General features: G+C 52.8%; 1 protein-coding gene across 3 annotated transcripts in view; it reads right to left on the bottom strand.

The window, feature by feature from the left end:
- LOC104673096 (contactin-associated protein-like 4) overlaps positions 1-18,799 on the bottom strand; it is a 208,440-nt gene that overhangs the window by 90,797 nt on the left and 98,844 nt on the right. For all 3 annotated transcript variants that reach the window (XM_030915962.1, XM_030915963.1, XM_030915964.1), the window contains one exon: positions 4,073-4,220. In XM_030915962.1, coding sequence (XP_030771822.1) covers positions 4,073-4,220 — 148 coding nt within the window. The remainder of the gene's footprint in view (positions 1-4,072; positions 4,221-18,799) is intronic.

Here is an 18,799-nt window from a genome sequence, read left to right as displayed (position 1 = left end):
CCACCGTGGCTCCGGGTCTGTTTTTCTCGTCCTTACGAAGCACACCTTCTCATTTTAAACAGCTTTGCCGCAGTGTTGATTGTAGACTCATGATCAGAGCTGGAGAACCTGTGCTCCCTCCAAGGCAGGCGGCGTTTCACCAGATGCGCCTCACGCCTGAAAGCTGCTGCTGCTGGGTTCATCCGAGCCTGCCCACCCTTCCTGATTTGGTGTCCGACCTGGAGCAGGTCTCGGGGGCTGCCTCGGGCCCACGCAAGCCCTCTCCTGGGCCACACCTCTGCTCTCTCCACCTCGCCGACGAGGCACTCCCCTGCACATCCACTTGTCCATCAGGAGATTCACAAGCGCCTGCCGCACGGCCCTGGGTGATTCCGGTTGCCATGGGGATTGATCAGGTTGCCACGGGGACAGAGCCAGTTGCCAGGGGAGCATGTAGAATGACACCTGGCCCGGAGGGGCTTGCGGGGGACCCGCGTGCCGATGGAGGAGTAGGTGGGTAACGGGGGGTGGGGTGAGGGAAGACAGCAGAGAGGCACCTGCCAAAGCACCCCTGTGTAAAGAGTTCGAAGGTGGGACGTGTCCCCACTAAACTGGTGACTGGTGGGCGAAGGGTCAGCACTGGGCACAGGGAGCCTGAGGACGGGTGACGCTCCGTTCTGTGGTCTGGGGATGCTCGTGATGTTGTGAAAACTTACGCAGCTGCACGTATTTACGCTGTGCACACATTTCTGTATGTACCTTAGAAAACTTATTCCCAAAAAGTAATGACTGAAGGTTGGGTTGGGGACTGTGCAGGCATCGGTGGGCGGGTCGGGCGGGGGGCCTAAAACACTACTGCAGACGACTCAGGGAACCTGGGCCCCAAAGACCTAAAGAGACCAATGAGGAACAGAAATCCTGGAGTTTTCAGGATGTCAGATAAGAGAAGAAACAGCTTGCTGAAAGGCGGAAGCGCCCTTCTCTTGTAAGAAAACAAAACTGGCTGAAATGGGTTGGAACCCAGTGGCCAGCTGAGTCCACACAGAGAGAACTTGCCGACATCACAGCCTGAATTTCCAATGCAGGTTTCCTGGTCCCCCTAAGTCTGCACGTGTGACCCACCAGGTAGCGTGAAGAGATCACGGCACCTGCCCTGGGACAGTCCAGACTCCACTTCCTTCTACCCATCACCTGCCCATCCCAGAGTCCACCCCCTGAGGTTCTTCTAGTGAAAATGTTGCCTGGAAGCCATGTGTGTGGGAGCCTGTGTGTATTGGGGCCTGTGTATGTTAGGGCTTGTATGTGTTGAGGCCTGTGTATGTCGGGGCCTGTGTGTGTCCTGTGTGTATGTCAGGGCCTGTGTGTGTTAAGGCCTGTGTGTGTTGGAGCCCATGCGTGTTGAGGCCTTTGTGTGTCGGAGCCTGTGTGTGTCAGGGCCTGTGTGTCTCGGGCCTGTGTGTCAGAGCCTGTGTGTGTTGAGGCCTGTGTGTGTTGGAGTCTGTGTGTGTTGAAGCCTGTGTATGTCAAAGCCTGTGTGTCAGGGCCTGTGTGTGTCAGGGCCTGTGTGTGTTGGGCCTGTGTGTCAGGGCCTGTGTGTGTTGGGCCTGTGTGTGTCAGGGTCTGTGTGTCTGCTGGGCCTGTGTGTGTCAGGGCCTGTGTGTGTTGAGGCCTTATGTGTGTGTTGGTGCCTGTGTGTGTCGAAGCCTGTGTGTTGGAGCCTGTGTGTATTGAGGCCTATGTGTGTTGGAGCCTGTGTGTATTGAGGCCTGTGTCTGGCAGGGCCTGTGTGTCTTGGGGCCTGTGTTAAGGATGTGTGCGGAGATTACTGCACAGAGCAGCCCGGGCCTGAAGGGGCTTCCTTTACTCAGTGGAGCTCATCCTGGCAGAACCATCTGCACCCAGCGGACCAACACATCTCCCTCCTGGCCGAAGCTCCTGCTGGGTCCCCTGACCTCCTGGGCGGCCTCCACCTGCAGCCGGGTCCTTGGCCTGCACATCCACTTCAGGGAGAATTCTGCTGGGTCAGTGTCCAGAGAACCCTGGACCCTGAGATCCGACCCCACTGGGCTGCCTTGGCAGGGCTCCTGTGGAGTGGGCTTAGCCAGAATCCCCCACCCTGAGGTCTCTGCTTCGTCGTTTTCCGTCCCGACCTTGATTCCTGACCTTGACCTTGCCGTGTGTGGGCTGCACCCCCTGTTGCTTCCTCTCCTACACCCGGTGGGAGCCCATCTCTTCTGCATTGTAATCACCCTGCAGGACGTCTCTTCACCTTCCCAGCAAGCTCTTCCCGGGCACAATCACCCTGCAGGACATCTGCTCGCCTTCCCACCAAGGTGCAGGATACACTCTTCTTCAACACCAGGAATCCAAAACGTGTACGAGGAAGCCTGGGGTATGATGCGGAAGGGGCACGGGAGACCCACAGAGCCCTCGGGAGAAGTTGCAGAGGTGAGACCCAGGGGATGTCCCCTCCCCACTGGGCCTCCAGGGCCCAAGATGCCGCTGGGTTTCTCCCAGTGCTAAGGATGGGCCTGGAAACAGCAGCGTGCACAGGACCGAGGCTGGGGGAGCTGTTTCCTCTACATCTTCTGGGGCGAGGATGAGCATGGAAACCTGGGGGGCGGGGAGCAGCATGAGGTATCCTCCCCAGCTCAGGACAACGCATGGAGGACGGGGCCTGCCTTGGGGTTGGAGGGTGAAGTGGGAAGAGCTGGTCTCCTCTCCAGCTGTGGCAAGACCTGGCATTTCCACCTCCTGGAGCCGTCTCAGGGCCACTTTCAGAGTCCTGCTGGTGCACTCCGAACTCCCTTTTGCCAACCCCCGTGTTGCCGGCAGCACAGTTGCTGAATTTAGGGGTTTTCTGATCCTGGGCCCTGAGGGTGCCGTCTGCTCATGCAGCCAGGGAGTCATGGGCTGAGACCGAGCAGCCCAAGGCCCCTCCTCCCCAACGGGTGCTCTGCTGGGGAACAAGGAGCATGGATGTGCCGATGGGGGTGCGGGGGAACCACAGCCACGTGTTCCCAGATCCAAGAGACCCTGCATGTGGGGGTCTTAGCTGGAGGGAGCGCCTTGTGGACTTAGAGGTGTCCAGGGGTGTGTGGAGGTGGTCAAAGGAGGAAAAAATGGCTCAATGTCCCTGAGTCGGTGGCCAGGCCAGGAAGGACGGCTGAGCCCGCTGCAGGGGCACCGGGCAACATCAGCACTGCCGGCCCTTCTTGGAGCGTCTGTCCCGACAGTCCCAGTGAGACTCAGCTCCAGGCACCCCCACGTCAGATTCTCCTGGGACAGGACAGTCTGTTCTGTTGCTTTTCACAGCTGCAAGCCCCCTTTGGGCCCCAAGAAGCAGCCTCTCGTCCCTCCACTGAGCCACTGGGTCCCCCCCTGCCGTTTCTCACTCTGGTTTGCACAGTCCCAGCTCTGCTCCTTCCTTGTGAAGAAAACACTGTGCACTCATCTTCCACATCAACCCAGAACATTCTCTTCCCATCACCAGCTCCCGACAGACGTGGATGTGATAAGTGAGTGATAGCACAGCCGCCACCATGCCGCAGGTGGGCCACCCCCGGACCTCAGCGCCTGACCAGATAGGCCACCCCTGGGACCTCAGCACCTGGCCATGCTACCCCCGGACCTCAGCGCCTGACCAGATAGGCCACCCCAGGGCCTCAGCACCCGGCCATGCCACCCCCGGACCTCAGCGCCCGACCAGATAGGCCACCCCTGGGACTTCAGCACCCGGCCAGGCCACCCCCGGACCTCAGCACCCGGTCAGAGAGGCCACCCCAGGGCCTCAACACCCAGCCAGGCCACCCCTGGACCTCAGTGCCTGGCCAGGCAGGCCACCCTCAGGGCCTCAGCACCTGGCCATGCCACCCCCAGACTTCAGCACCGGGCAGACAGGCCATGAGGGGGTTGTGGCATAACTGGATGCAGAGAGAGACAAAGAGAAAGAGAGAGATAGAGAGACAAAGAAACAGAGAGTGAGAGAGAGACAGAGAGAGAGAGATGGAGAGAGCCGCAGGCAGCAGGCTGTGTGCTGAGCAGACTCGCAGGGGCCGGTCCTGTGCCCCGTGCCCCGGGTCCAAGCACTCACTGTGGGCACATCCGTAGGCCTCCACACGCATCCCAATCCTGCTGTCTGGGTTCCAGGCCACGGGCAAGAAGCGCAGGTGCCGGGCCTCCAGGGGCGGCCGCAGCCTGTGCTGTACCACGCTGTCTGCATTCGCGTTTCCCAGAAAGCCCTGCAAGAGAGGGGGCTCAGTGGCCGGGGTCTGCGCCTCCAAGGAGAACGGCCTGCAGGCAGGACCCTCCCTCCCCGGGGTCTCGGCCCCTCTCCTCTCTTCAATGTCCCGTCCCCAGCCCACCCGCTCCCCAGGCAAAGCAGCTCTCAGACCACTTGGCCTGAGACAGTGCCGCAGCCACTGGCCCCCGGGTTCCTACGTTGGAATTTAACCCCAGACAATGGTTTTGGAGGTGGAGCCTTTCGGAGGTGTTGGGGTCTCAGGGTGGAGCCCATGATGGGATGGGTGTCCTGGTGGAAGGGACCGGGGGAGAGGTAACCACCAGGGAGTGGCCTGGACGTCCACCCTGACACCAGGTTTGCCATGCCCTGACCCTGGGCTGCCGGCCTCCGCACTGAGAAGCGAGTCTCAGTCCTTGATGAGCCGCCGCACCCGTGCTGTTTCGTTGCAGCGGCTTGAACAAGGGACCAAGGCAAACCCCATCAGGAGGCAGGAGATGGGAACTCCCTCCAGCTGTCCTGGGGCTGTGGCAGTGACCGGGGACGGCCTCCAGCCCTGACCCACAGGGTCTCACAGGTCTAGGTCCCAGCGGGAGCCAGGCTAGGCCTCAGCTCAGCAAAGCCTCTGCCTGTGCCCCTGTTTCCCTGCTGGACACGCTGTTCTGAGGCCTGCGAGCCGGCCAGGCGGGTTCACTTTCTGAGCGAGAGATGCTGTCTGGCTGCCCCACTCCCCACTCCCCACAGAGAGGCTCCGGTCCCAAGGCCTTCCCTGGTACGAGGCCACTCTAAATGTTCTCAGCACCATCCCAGCGCCCTGACCAGGGCGTTTCTATGAGGCTTGTGTTTGGAAAACAACACGTGAGCTTCATGCCTAATCTCCAGGTCACAGAGTTTCACCGTAAAACACACGCTGAGGATGCACAGGACGAGAACCGCAAGGGTGAGAGCCCTGGAGTCGCAGTCAGAAGAGCGTGCGCCGGGGCGGGGCGGGGTGTGGGGGCCACAGTGGTTCCAGCCTCTCCCTCCCCTTCCTGCAGCCTTGGCTTAGGGCACAGAGGGTGGGGTAGGCGGGAAGGCCACGCACCAACTCGGAGGCAGCCTGGGCGTCGGGTTTCCCAGAACAAGACAGACTCCTCAAGGATCCCCTTTTAAAAATCTCTATCAACGCTGAAAATACTTAGCACAAAGCATTATAATATCAGGATGTGAGGACATCTCCAGACACCAATATCAAACGCCATTCACGAAGTCAGAGTCAAGGGCACCTTGGGAGGGGTTATCTGCAGCACCGTGAGTGAGGAGGACGCGTGTCAATTCGGGTTACTATTAAAACACAGAGGCAGCACTGTGAGTGAGGAGGACGCGTGTCAATTCGGGTTATTATTAAAACACAGAGGCAGCGCTGTGAGTGAGGAGGACGCGTGTCAATTCGGGTTATTATTAAAACTCTAGGGCAGCCCTGTGAGTGAGGAGGACGCGTGGACGCAGCTGAAAGTTCTCTGAGCCTGTGAGTCGGCGAGCGGTGAGAAGGGTCTGACAAACGGTAAAATGCTCAGCTTCCCAACTTCACAATAACCATAGAAAGCAAATATAAAGAGCAAGAAGACCCCATGTTTCCTGATCAATCTGAGACGGCTCAACAGGCTCCTAAGCCTGGGTGAGGGGTGAGGCGGACACCCTGGGAGGGGGGTGAGGGCGGTCCCTGCGGAATCCACTGGCCCCGGCAGCCGGGAGGCCGGGATGCTCAGGAAGCCGAATGAGTCCCCACAGCCTCCAGTCCTTGTGGCATACTTTGGATCACATGTGAAATGGAATTTTTTTCTAAAATATTTGTAAATTGAGTGCTGTGTGCGTGTGTGCAAGGGTATTTGCATGTGTGTGTGTCTACGAGTGTGTGCCTGTGTGTACGTGTGCGTGCCTGTGTGTACGAGTGCATGCCTGTGTGTAGGAGTGTGTGCCTCTGTGTATGTGTGTGTGCCTGTGTTTGCGTGTGTGTCTGTGTCTACGATTGTGTGCCTGTGTGTACATGTGTGTGCATGTGTCTGCGTGTGTGTGCATGTTTGTGTCTGCATGGGTGTCAGGGGTGCATGTGTGTACGTGTGTGCCTGTGTTTGTGTGTTTGTGTGTGTGTATGTGTGTGCATGGGACCTCTCCATCATGTAGGCGTTTCTGTCTTCCATGGACAGTGGTTCTAAACTCCAACGTGGATCAGAATCGCTCTGTGGGGATTTCTACGTGGAGACTCTGGACTCATCACTGCAGGACGGTGGAGGTGGGAGCCGCGGGCTGGGAAGGCCCAGCTTGGGGATGGTTGTCCAGCCAGAGCCCTCACTCTGGCCCCTGCAGGCTGAGGTGGGTTGGTGTAAAGCTGCAACCAAATTTCAGCTTTAAAAATAACCATATCATTACAGTGTAAATAATTCACTTAAATTTAAAAAACCAGTTCAGTGAAAAAAGTAAAGATTTAAATTTTGCTCATGTCCATCAAAAGCAGGAAAACACTTCTGTGAGAACTCCGTCGGCCTCCCTGGGTTTTCTGTTTTGAGGGTCTTTTTTCCCACGAGGATCACATTGATGAAAGAGGCGCCTTTCACCAGGGTCACTCTGAGAGGCGCGTTTCACCACGGTCACTCTGAGAGGCGCCTTTCACCAGGGTCACTCTGAGAGGCGTGTTTCACCACGGTCACTCTGAGGCGCGTTTCACCACGGTCACTCTGAGAGGCGTGTTTCACCACGGTCACTCTGAGAGGCGCGTTTCACCAGGGTCACTCTGAGAGGCGCCTTTCACCAGGGTCACTCTGAGAGGCGCCTTTCACCAGGGTCACTCTGAGAGGCGCCTTTCACCAGGGTCACTCTGATAGGCGCCTTTCACCAGGGTCACTCTGAGAGGCGCGTTTCACCACGGTCACTCTGCGGCGCGTTTCACCACGGTCACTCTGAGAGGCGTGTTTCACCACGGTCACTCTGAGAGGCGCATTTCACCAGGGTCACTCTGAGAGGCGCGTTTCACCACGGTCACTCTGAGAGGCGCCTTTCACCACGGTCACTCTGAGAGGCGCCTTTCACCAGGGTCACTCTGAGAGGCGCCTTTCACCAGGGTCACTCTGAGAGGCGCCTTTCACCAGGGTCACTCTGAGAGGCGCGTTTCACCAGGGTCACTCTGAGAGGCGCCTTTCACCAGGGTCACTCTGAGAGGCGCCTTTCACCAGGGTCACTCTGAGAGGCGCCTTTCACCAGGGTCACTCTGAGAGGCGCCTTTCACCAGGGTCACTCTGAGAGGCGCCTTTCACCAGGGTCACTCTGAGAGGCGCGTTTCACCAGGGTCACTCTGAGAGGCGCGTTTCACCACGGTCACTCTGAGGCGCGTTTCACCAGGGTCACTCTGAGAGGCGCGTTTCACCAGGGTCACTCTGAGAGGCGCGTTTCACCACGGTCACTCTGAGAGGCGCCTTTCACCAGGGTCACTCTGAGAGGCGCCTTTCACCAGGGTCACTCTGAGAGGCGCCTTTCACCAGGGTCACTCTGAGAGGCGCATTTCACCAGGGTCACTCTGAGAGGCGCCTTTCACCAGGGTCACTCTGAGAGGCGCGTCCAGGTCACTCTGAGAGGCGCGTTTCACCAGGGTCACTCTGAGAGGCGCGTTTCACCAGGGTCACTCTGAGAGGCGCCTTTCACCACGGTCACTCTGAGAGGCGCCTTTCACCACGGTCACTCTGAGAGGCGCCTTTCACCACGGTCACTCTGAGAGGCGCCTTTCACCACGGTCACTCTGAGAGGCGCGTTTCACCATGGTCACTCTGAGAGGCGCGTTTCACCAGGGTCACTCTGAGAGGCGCGTTTCACCAGGGTCACTCTGAGAGGCGCGTTTCACCACGGTCACTCTGAGAGGCGCCTTTCACCACGGTCACTCTGAGAGGCGCCTTTCACCAGGGTCACTCTGAGAGGCGCCTTTCACCAGGGTCACTCTGAGAGGCGCCTTTCACCAGGGTCACTCTGAGAGGCGCCTTTCACCAGGGTCACTCTGAGAGGCGCCTTTCACCAGGGTCACTCTGAGAGGCGCCTTTCACCAGGGTCACTCTGAGAGGCGCCTTTCACCAGGGTCACTCTGAGGCGCGTTTCACCAGGGTCACCCTGAGAGGCGCCTTTCACCAGGGTCACCCTGAGAGGCGCCTTTCACCAGGGTCACCCTGAGAGGCGCCTTTCACCAGGGTCACCCTGAGAGGCGCCTTTCACCAGGGTCACCCTGAGAGGCGCCTTTCACCAGGGTCACCCTGAGAGGCGCCTTTCACCAGGGTCACCCTGAGAGGCGCGTTTCACCACGGTCACTCTGAGAGGCGCGTTTCACCAGGGTCACTCTGAGGCGCATTTCACCAGGGTCACTCTGAGAGGCGCCTTTCACCACGGTCACTCTGAGAGGCGCCTTTCACCAGGGTCACTCTGAGAGGCGCCTTTCACCAGGGTCACTCTGAGAGGCGCCTTTCACCACGGTCACTCTGAGAGGCGTGTTTCACCAGGGTCACTCTGAGAGGCGCGTTTCACCACGGTCACTCTGAGAGGCGCATTTCACCAGGGTCACTCTGAGAGGCGCCTTTCACCAGGGTCACTCTGAGAGGCGCGTTTCACCAGGGTCACTCTGAGAGGCGCCTTTCACCACGGTCACTCTGAGAGGCGTGTTTCACCAGGGTCACTCTGAGAGGCGCCTTTCACCAGGGTCACTCTGAGAGGCGCGTTTCACCAGGGTCACTCTGAGAGGCGCGTTTCACCAGGGTCACTCTGAGAGGCGCCTTTCACCAGGGTCACTCTGAGAGGCGCCTTTCACCAGGGTCACTCTGAGAGGCGCGTTTCACCAGGGTCACTCTGAGGCGCATTTCACCAGGGTCACTCTGAGAGGCGCCTTTCACCACGGTCACTCTGAGAGGCGCCTTTCACCAGGGTCACTCTGAGAGGCGCGTTTCACCAGGGTCACTCTGAGAGGCGCCTTTCACCACGGTCACTCTGAGAGGCGCGTTTCACCAGGGTCACTCTGAGAGGCGCGTTTCACCACGGTCACTCTGAGAGGCGCATTTCACCAGGGTCACTCTGAGAGGCGCCTTTCACCAGGGTCACTCTGAGAGGCGCCTTTCACCAGGGTCACTCTGAGAGGCGCCTTTCACCACGGTCACTCTGAGTGGCGCCTTTCACCAGGGTCACTCTGAGAGGCGCCTTTCACCACGGTCACTCTGAGTGGCGCCTTTCACCACGGTCACTCTGAGTGGCGCCTTTCACCAGGGTCACTCTGAGAGGCGCCTTTCACCACGGTCACTCTGAGAGGCGCCTTTCACCAGGGTCACTCTGAGAGGCGCGTTTCACCAGGGTCACTCTGAGAGGCGCCTTTCACCAGGGTCACTCTGAGAGGCGCATTTCACCAGGGTCACTCTGAGAGGCGCGTTTCACCAGGGTCACTCTGAGAGGCGCCTTTCACCAGGGTCACTCTGAGAGGCGCCTTTCAACTCCTAGTTTAATTGTTACTTAATAACACGAAGCAAAATACAGTCATGTAACTTCCATGCAAAAAGCTCCATTAACAAGGCATCGATTTAGCATTAAAATTCCAAGCAACGGCGGCATTCTCAGTGTCATACCAATCATCCTGACAGCTGTCAGTGCTGGAGTCAGGCCTCGGAGGTGCACGAGGGACCCGGGTTTACACCTGATCACTGCCTGGTCTGGGAGAGCATCCGCGCCTCCAGTTCCGGGAGCACAGAGCATCCTGGAGTGCTCCAATCCCTGTTTCGAAAGTCAATTGAGTGTTGAATAGTTTCCCCAGGTGGAAATTTAAATTTGCATTTTAGAAAGAGAATCAAAACTGACAAAACTTTCCAAGTGTCCTGATATTGTTCTTACCCTGCAAATAATACGTTTAAGTGCCTTGGATGAAGGATTCCATCAGCCCCTCTGGACCTTTTAAATCCAGCCAGAAGCCCTCACTTTGGGCCTGTAAGCTCTGTTCTTGGTATTCAATCAACGGCACCACATGGTTACATGATCCTGATGCATTCTCCCATGCTAGGGGTGGAGAGAGGCCCCAGAACCTGAGTTAAGCTTCCTTCTACCTGGAGCCTGAGCAAAAACTCCACATCCAAGCCTCCATCACGTGTCAAAGGAAGTCACGACTTAAGCCCAACAGCAGCCCTGCTTAAGCCTCCAACATTAGAGACCCCGAGTTCCACGCACTGCAGAACAGGAAGGCAGCAGTGAAATGAGCCCTTTGTTGGATGTGCCCCACCTTCCGATTCTGTACATTTTGATCACACAATCACAGTTCACTGCACTGAGGTCAAGGAAGGAGGCTCTTCTATTCTGTAGTAATTGGATCAATGAGCATGATGAGCAGGGCTTCCTATCTATCATCTTCTACTCCAGTGAGAAGGTGCCCTGAGTTAGCAGGTCACTGCCCTGCCTAATGGAGTAACCCTGGGGACTGGTGTCTGAGCCCAGGAGTCTTCATCAAACAGGACCATGGACAGAGAGCGAGAGCTCACTGTGGGAGCATGGGACAATCCAGGAGGTGTCACCACTATCCCTGCAGCCCCCAAGGCGAGGACTGTCCGGCCACACCTGTGAACGGAGACTTAAGACTGATCTCGCAGGATGATTCACTAATGAGCCTTTTGGTCCTAAGCACCTGCGAGATTCCTCACTGCCAGCCTCAGTTTCTGTGTCTGTAAACAGGGCTGGAGATGCCTCCCTCCCGAGGCCACCAGGGCGGTGCCCACTGTGAGGCCTCAGGTGAGCGGCCACTCCAAGGCTGCTGTGTGCCCACTGTCACCGTTCCTGCTGCTGAACCCACTGAGCCAGACTCGGGGCTCATATCCAATACGTCCCTTTCAAGAGAGAAGATATAAATAGCAGCTCCTATAATCAAAAACATATCATTCAATGCTTATGATATCAAATGCAAATTTTATTTAAAACTACTAGCAATTTTGAACCCTAATGACAGGCGATATTAAGGAAATCAGCCTAGGCTGTTGCCCTCCCATTCTGAAAGCAGGGCTCTATTTGGTGGGATTAGAGGCCAGAAGGGCAAAAGGGCTCTCGAGCTGCCCATTCCATCATTAGTCCAGTGGAAGCAAAATATACTAATTAGTATGTTTATTTACTTGTTTGAGAAAAGATTTTGTATTTCATTTCCCTAAAAGGAAAACTTAAGGTTTCTAAATTTGGGGGGAAAAATTTAAACCTTTGTGTTGACTACACCAAACAATGCACAGATGGTGTAGCTTTCACCTGTGAGCCCGGAGTCGCTGGTCTTTTGCTCTGTCACACCCTCTCTTTGGACACAGATGTGCGCATCCATGCATTCACACACACCCACACGTGTGTGTATGCACATGGCATGGATACACACATATTCATACCTATGCATGCAAAAACACGTGCAGACATGCACACATATGGCTGGTAGTTGTGGGGCCATTTGAATAAAGTTGTAGACTTCACCATCCTTCATCCTAAACTCAGTGCACATCTCCTAAAAACAGACCTTCTCCAAAGTGACTGAATATCATTGCTGACACCAAGCCAATAATAATATATGGGATATAGCCCATATTTAAACTTTTCCCCAAATACAGAACAGAGCCCATCTTGTGTTTTTGGCTCATGGTTTTGATGTTTTGAATCACCTAATTTGGGGTACCCATAGCCCCTGGCATGTTCTGGGTTTGTCTGAGGGTCCCTCATGGCCAAGGTTGGCCACAGGTTTTTGGTAAGAACATGACATGAATGGGCTTACGGGTCTTTTATTGTGGCTCATGAGGCACAGACTCAGACACACCACTCCTGTTGACATTAATTCTGATCATGTGGGGAAGGAAGTGACTTTTCTCTTTGCAAGTTAACTAATAAAGGCGGTCTGATTCTCTGAGAGCCTGTGAACATCTTGCTCAGGAAGCAGCGCGTGCAACGGTCTCAGTGCCAGCTGGGATCCTCACCTGGGTCAATGACTGCACTGGGTCTAGAGGACGGCAATTCTCTGTTGTTAGCATTTTTACGGCCAGGGCCCTCAATGTCCTCCCGTCAGAACGCCCTCCCTCCTCCTCCCTCTGACTGTAAGATGCTGATGGTTTAATGCTCCCATGGGATCCATTGTGGTTGTTACCATTTCCCATGTTCGAACGGCTCCACATCTGCACACGAGAATCCGTTAGGTGAGTCCTTTCAAGCACCAAAGTGCTTTCTTGTCTGGTGTCATCAGAAGGTGCTCCCAGCTCAGCCTGGGCATTACCTGTCCCTGCCCAGAATCAGTCACTTTTCTAAGGAGCCCTGTGATTCCTTTCCAAATACACATTCTGACGCTGTCCTCTGCTTCAGTCTTTCATGAGAAGTAGCATACAAATGAGTCATTTCATAAATCTTGTTTCTGTTAAAAGAATATTTAATGTATTTATATGTGTTTTAAATATATTCGGGTCTTATATTCATATAAATGCAACTTATTTGAATTGTAAGAAATTGCATGTTGGAAGTTATATATAACTGTAGCTATTTCCTTAAGTTCTCAGACAGAACAATTGCTCTTATAGATAAATAAATGGCATCAAATATGTTCTGAGGAACCTGGTGACCTAGATTTTGGAACTTAGTGTGATGGTCTTATCTCTTACACCAAATAACGATTGTCTACAAAAAACCAACACATAGAGTCTGGTGTACCCTGTATTCAGACCTGGCTTTGAATCTTCCAAAGCGGGCCCAGATTCTCATGAGTAAGACAATTGTGAATGAGTGGACAGCCACAAAGATTTATCCTTGCTTTATTCTCTCAAGTCTGAAGATGTGTTTTCTCTAATAAATAGGAATAACTTTTCTCTTTGAACATACAGTGCCTTCAGCAATCCTCCAGAAGTTCAAACCCTGATTACAGCAATGCAACTGAAGAGTGAGGCAGAATTGCAGGGTTGAAGCTCTGCCCTGAGACGTGTAATTAAGAGGTGGTGTGATTCCTGCTCTCTTAACAGATGGGGACTGGGGGTCTGTGTTGTGGCAAAGCTGGATGAAGGGTTTACCTGAAGGGGTTGTAAGGATCGATGGGTTTGGTGCTAATGATCAGAGCCTGCTCACATCTGACACTTTACAGTTTTTACTTACTGGAGACGTAGGAAAATCTCAGCTCTGTCCTCAGACATCAAATCAATTTGCCATAATATCTACAGTTAGCCAATAGCTTTAACATCTCCACAATCACTCTTAAAATTCAACAATCAAAACCAATTATTGCTGAATAAATGATCTGTTTCAGTAAGTCATGGTCTTCGGTGATGTATAAGAGTGACCTGAAGTAGGGTTTTCCGTCTGCTTATTTGCTATAACTGGTTTTAAAATAATATCTTCAGGAATTAATTTCCAATATTAAAGATTAGTCAAATCCTTATTTCCCTATGTTTGTCAATCCTACTACTAAAATCTAAACAACTAAGCATAATATCCTAACTCAGGATATCCAAATAATCTTACATTTTCTACACAATTAAATTGAAAATGGGAACAAATAAAAACCAATTATATTGTCCCTGGGCTGTTCAGATGGTCTCTGGAATTCTGTAACCTGTGCCTTCTGATTGGGGTCCAGATAGATCATCACAGCCCAAAATGACCTGTCAATGAGAAGTTTATTGATAACAATTTCCTTTCAGAAACTTTTGCATTTGCCATTTTTGTTTAGAATTAAAGAGTTAAACTCCACTTATTTCTGAAGCACGTATGTCTTCAGAGAGCATTTGATTTAAATACGTGAGGGATGCTTGGTTAGAATGATGAATTCCATTAAAGAATGCTTTTGTTTGTTTTTGATAAACATGCGTTAAGTTTCTAGATGTGAATACTGATCAGTTGCACATGTGATCTCATTTTTATACTCAAAGAAAATGTTGTAGAAAGCTTGTACCAAGCCCATGGCGTGGGTTTCCATGGGAACATCATTGGTGATGATTTTAGAGGGATTCTCCTCTCACTTACACAGCTCACCCTTTTTAAAACTGTGCTGGTTGAACAGCAGGATGCCACCTGGACCTAGAAGCTCACTGGAGTCAGGCATTCCCATCCTGGCCTTGGTGTCTTCCCGGGCTACCCTGGCCAAGCCTGGTTTGAGCTCTGCCTAGTGTTTTGTTCAGAGTTTCAGCAAAGCCAATGGCACCTAAAACCCAGTCACAAGAGGATGGGAGCCAGCAAAGGTGCAGGTGGGGGTGAGGAAGCCAAGGGGGGCCAGCACCCAGGGAGAGGGTGACCCAGGAGCCGAGGGCGTGGCTCATGCAGAGCCCCATGCTGGAGTGATGACTGGGGGATGCACAAGCCTGGCCCAGAGGAAGACAGCATGGGTGAAACCAGAGGAAGAGAACTGTGGGTGAAACCTGCTCCCTGACTCTGCACCTTCCCCCTTCCAGCACCCTCCACACACTCAGGGGCCTGGCCCGGCTGAAACCACCAGCAAGAGCATCATTGCACAATCTGGGAGGAGTAGGGGCACAGAAAACGGCTCTGGGGGAATCTGCAGAGGCCCCTGTGGGCCCCACTGTGGTTGCCTGGACCACAGTGCTGGGGATGGGGTCTGCAGAGGCCCCTGTGGGCCCCACTGTGGTTGCCTGGACCACGGTGCTGGGTATGGGGTCTGCAGAGGCCCCTGTGGGCTCCCTGACCACAGTACTGGACATAGCTTGTGTCCTCCACGGGCTGTAAGAGTCCACGCAAGGTGTTAAGTACACTGGTTTGTGCATGTTAGCAAGATTGCTGTTATCTGGTTAAAATAACTTGATATTTATAAATCTGTTGTATGAAGATACTAATTAATTCAAGCATTAGAAACATAATTACCCTAGCGCCAGCACTCCGTGGAAAACTGGGAAGCAACTAAAATGCCGCTGCTCTAGATGCCTGAACACAAGTCACTACTTATGTGATCACGTTTATCACTTAATCATGTGACATCATCACACGAACAACATCAGCACCAGCGTGTACATCAGCTGGCCTCCTTTTCCTGGTTTGGGGATGCAAGGAGTTTGGAAGTCGCCACTGTGTCCTAACAACAAGTATAAAGCTGAACAAACTGAAAAATCAGCAACCCTTCGCAGATCTGGTAAAGAAGTGAGGTCATAGTGCAAACCACCGCCTCCTAAACAGGTGGCACAGAGAAGCACCACTTTCCAGAGCAGTAACCCACAAGGCCTGGCACCAGGGCAGGGGCTGGAGCTGGGATTCACACCCTGCTGCACACTTGGTGTGGGCCAGTCTGTGCGTTAAAGCTTCAGGGGACCCTGTCTCAGTGAGTCCAAAACTTGTGTAAGTTTTGCTTCCGAGAGCTGGACCAGATTCTCACAGTGAATAGTAAAGAAAACCCCTCATGCTTCTGGCAGGGGGAGGGAAGAGGGAATCTGCTGCTCGTAGACTGGCCTCTCAAGAAACTTTAGAGTAAGTTTCCTATAGAGAAGAAAAATAATACAGGTCAAAAACTTGGATCTGCCAGAGCCTGGGGTTCTCCTTAGCAAGGCCTGCCCTCCAGAGACAACAGGTAACAGAGTGTAAACCACAGGGGTCCCATCAGGACCCAACAGCCTGGGGAAGGAAAGTGCCCAACTCAGCCCTCCACCCATCCCGTACCACCCAAGGGGGAACACAGAACTGACCTGCCCTGGGGCACAGGCTCTGGAAGGCTGAGGCTGATCCAGCTTCCCCTCCCCATATCTCAGCAGCCCATGCCACTAAAAGCTGCTTTGCAGCCATTTCTGTTACTCATTATATCATGTAGGCTATAAACACAGCATTACAAGGCACACCGCAAAGCAAAAGGCAGTTTAAAGAAACAGTTCAAACATCGTGACCAGACTCAGATACCACAGGGATGCTTTAATTCTCAGATCAGAAATTTAAAACACCTGTGACTAATCTGCTATGGGTTCTCATGGATAAATTAACCTCACAATAAACCATGGACAGTGTAAGCAGACAGGTGGAAATCTGAATAAACAGCCAAAAAGACCAGGAGCTGTCAGTCAGCAGCAAGCACCGTGACAGGAGCTGTCAATCGAAGCACGTGACAGGAGCTGTCAGCAAAAGCACCGTGACAGGAGCTGTCAATCAAAGCACAATGACAGGAGTGAAGAGCTTGGTCAGCCTTGTGAGTGGACACTGCTGGAACCTCTGAGCTCAAGGTTGCAAAAAAACTGAAACAGAAAGAGACAAAGGCTGCACAAAAATAAAATATTCAGAACTATGTGAAAACCAGAGGAGAATAAACAGGGAAAGGAACAGAAAAAATATTTGAAACAACGATGACGGAAAAGTTTTCCCAAACTAATGTCAGGCACCAAACCACAAATTCAGGCATCCAGACCTATCATTTTCAAGCTAAAGAAAATCAAAGATAAAGAAAAAGTTCTGAATGAAGCCAGAAGAAAAAGAAACACCTGACTGCCAGAGGAGCAAAGGTAAGAACAGCGCCTGACGTGTCCCCAGAAACCACACAACAAAATGAGAGTGGAATATTGAAAGAGCCTGTTAAGAGAAGAAAACCACCAACCTAGAATTCTGTTCTCTGTGAAATTATCTTTCAAAAATGAAGGAGAAATAAACATTTTCTCAGACAAACAAAAGTTGAGGGAATCTGCTGCCCATAGACTGGCCTCTCAAGAAACTTTAGAATAAGTTTCCTATAGAGAATGAAAATAATACAGGTCAAAAACTTGGATCTACATAACAAAACAAAGAGCATCAAAGAAGCAATCAGTGAAGGTAAAATAAAAACATTTTTCTCATTCTTATTTGACCTAATGGTACAGTTTGTTTAGGTCAACAATAGAAAAGTGTATTTTCTAATGCATGCATATATACATATACACGTGTATATTATATATTTATAGGTATGCTTACCTGTCCCACATACAAGTGAATGGATTGGAGCAATGATATCATGGATGGGGAGGAATTAGGATTCCTTCATTATTATAAGTTACTGACAATACTGGTGATGTGGCATACTGTTATCTGAAAGTGGACTTGGATTAGCTGTAAACGTATATTGCAGAACCTGGGGCAACTATTAATTTTATTTTTAAAGAAGTATAACTGAGGCCAGGCATAGTGACTCATACCTGTACTTCCAGCATTTTGGGGAAGCACAGGTGGGAGGATCACTTGAGGCCAGGAGTTCCAGACCAGCTTGGGCAACATAGCAAAACTCTGTCTCTACAAGAAATTTTTTTAAAAATGTAGCCAGGTGTGGTGGTGTGCACCTGCAGTTCCAGCTACTCAGAAGGCCGAGGATTCTCCTGGGGAGATGCCTATCCTGGAGGTGTGCTTCCCAAGCCCTGGGACCTGACCTCCCCATCAACGCTCTAGGGGTGTGACCTTCAGTGGGGCTGGACGAGAGCTCGGACTCGAAGAAGATTATTCTCAAGCCTAAAGGTATGGACGTCTCGGGCAGCCACTTTTCTTGCCACTCTTTCCCTTCTGGAGTGGGAACGTCCGTCCCGTGCCTGTCCCACTTCTGTACTTCGGAAGCACGTGAACTGTCTGACTTCACAGTTTCACAGCTGGAGAGCAATTTCCCGCAGAATGAGTTGTACCTTGAGTCTCACTCATGCTTGATTCAGGTGATCGTTAGAGGAGAGTCTGGACCCTAGATGCTGAATTGATGGTGGAATGAGTTAAGACTTTGGGACTGTTTGGAAGGGAAGAATGTGCTTGGAATATGAGTAGGACTTGAATTGGGCGGGGGAAGACAGAGGCAGAATACTGTGTGTTAAATGTTTGTGTCCCCCTAGATTTCACAGGTTTCACAGGTTGAAGTCTACCTTGGGGGGTGATGATATTAGAAAGTGGGGCCTTTGGGAGGTTGTTGGGTTGTGAAGGCAAAGCGCTTGTGAATGAGGTCAGTGCCCTTGTAAAAGAGGCCCCAGAGAGCTCTCTCTCCCCTTCTGCCTCATGAGGACATGGTGAGACGATGCCATCCAGGTACCAGCAAGTCCTCCCCAGGCAGCGAATCTGCCAGCCCCCTGGTCTCGGACTTCCAGCCTCCAGAAATGTGTGAAGGGAGTGTCTGTGGTTTAGTCTGCACGCACCCTCAGCCACGTTTCATTACAGCGGCCCACGGGCACGGACATGGCCACTAAACCACATCACTGTCACGTGGTCCTGTTAACAAACGTCCCTCGGTCCAAATGTGAGCTGATGAAGATGATGCCTGGAATTCCTCTCCCAGATCAGGGCACTGCAGTGCCGCTTTCCAGGGCCCCAGACTTGGCCCAGACCTTCCCTGCCCAGACCCTCCTCAGTCACAGGGAGGCACATTTAGGAAGATGCAGCAGAACCCTGTACACCAAACCCAAGCAAGCTCCCAGCACAACCACGTTTATCCTCAAAGGCAGACAAGAGGCATTGCAGTTGCTCAGGAAGGTTCATAGTTTCCTTTGATCCTGATTATTTCTCAGATGTTCTCCCAGATGCAGTGGAAATATAAGAGAAAACCCATCGAAAAGAGTGGACCGAGGCTGGTGGTGAGAGGCTGAGGCTGGAACTGCTTCCCCTTCCTCACAGGCCCTGCAA

The sequence above is a fragment of the Rhinopithecus roxellana genome, chromosome 14 (genome assembly GCF_007565055.1).
Source record: "Rhinopithecus roxellana isolate Shanxi Qingling chromosome 14, ASM756505v1, whole genome shotgun sequence".
In the NCBI taxonomy this organism is placed as follows: Eukaryota; Metazoa; Chordata; class Mammalia; order Primates; family Cercopithecidae; genus Rhinopithecus; species Rhinopithecus roxellana.
The sequence above is the reverse complement of the archived record's forward strand: the minus strand, read 5'-3'. Positions and strand labels throughout refer to the sequence as shown.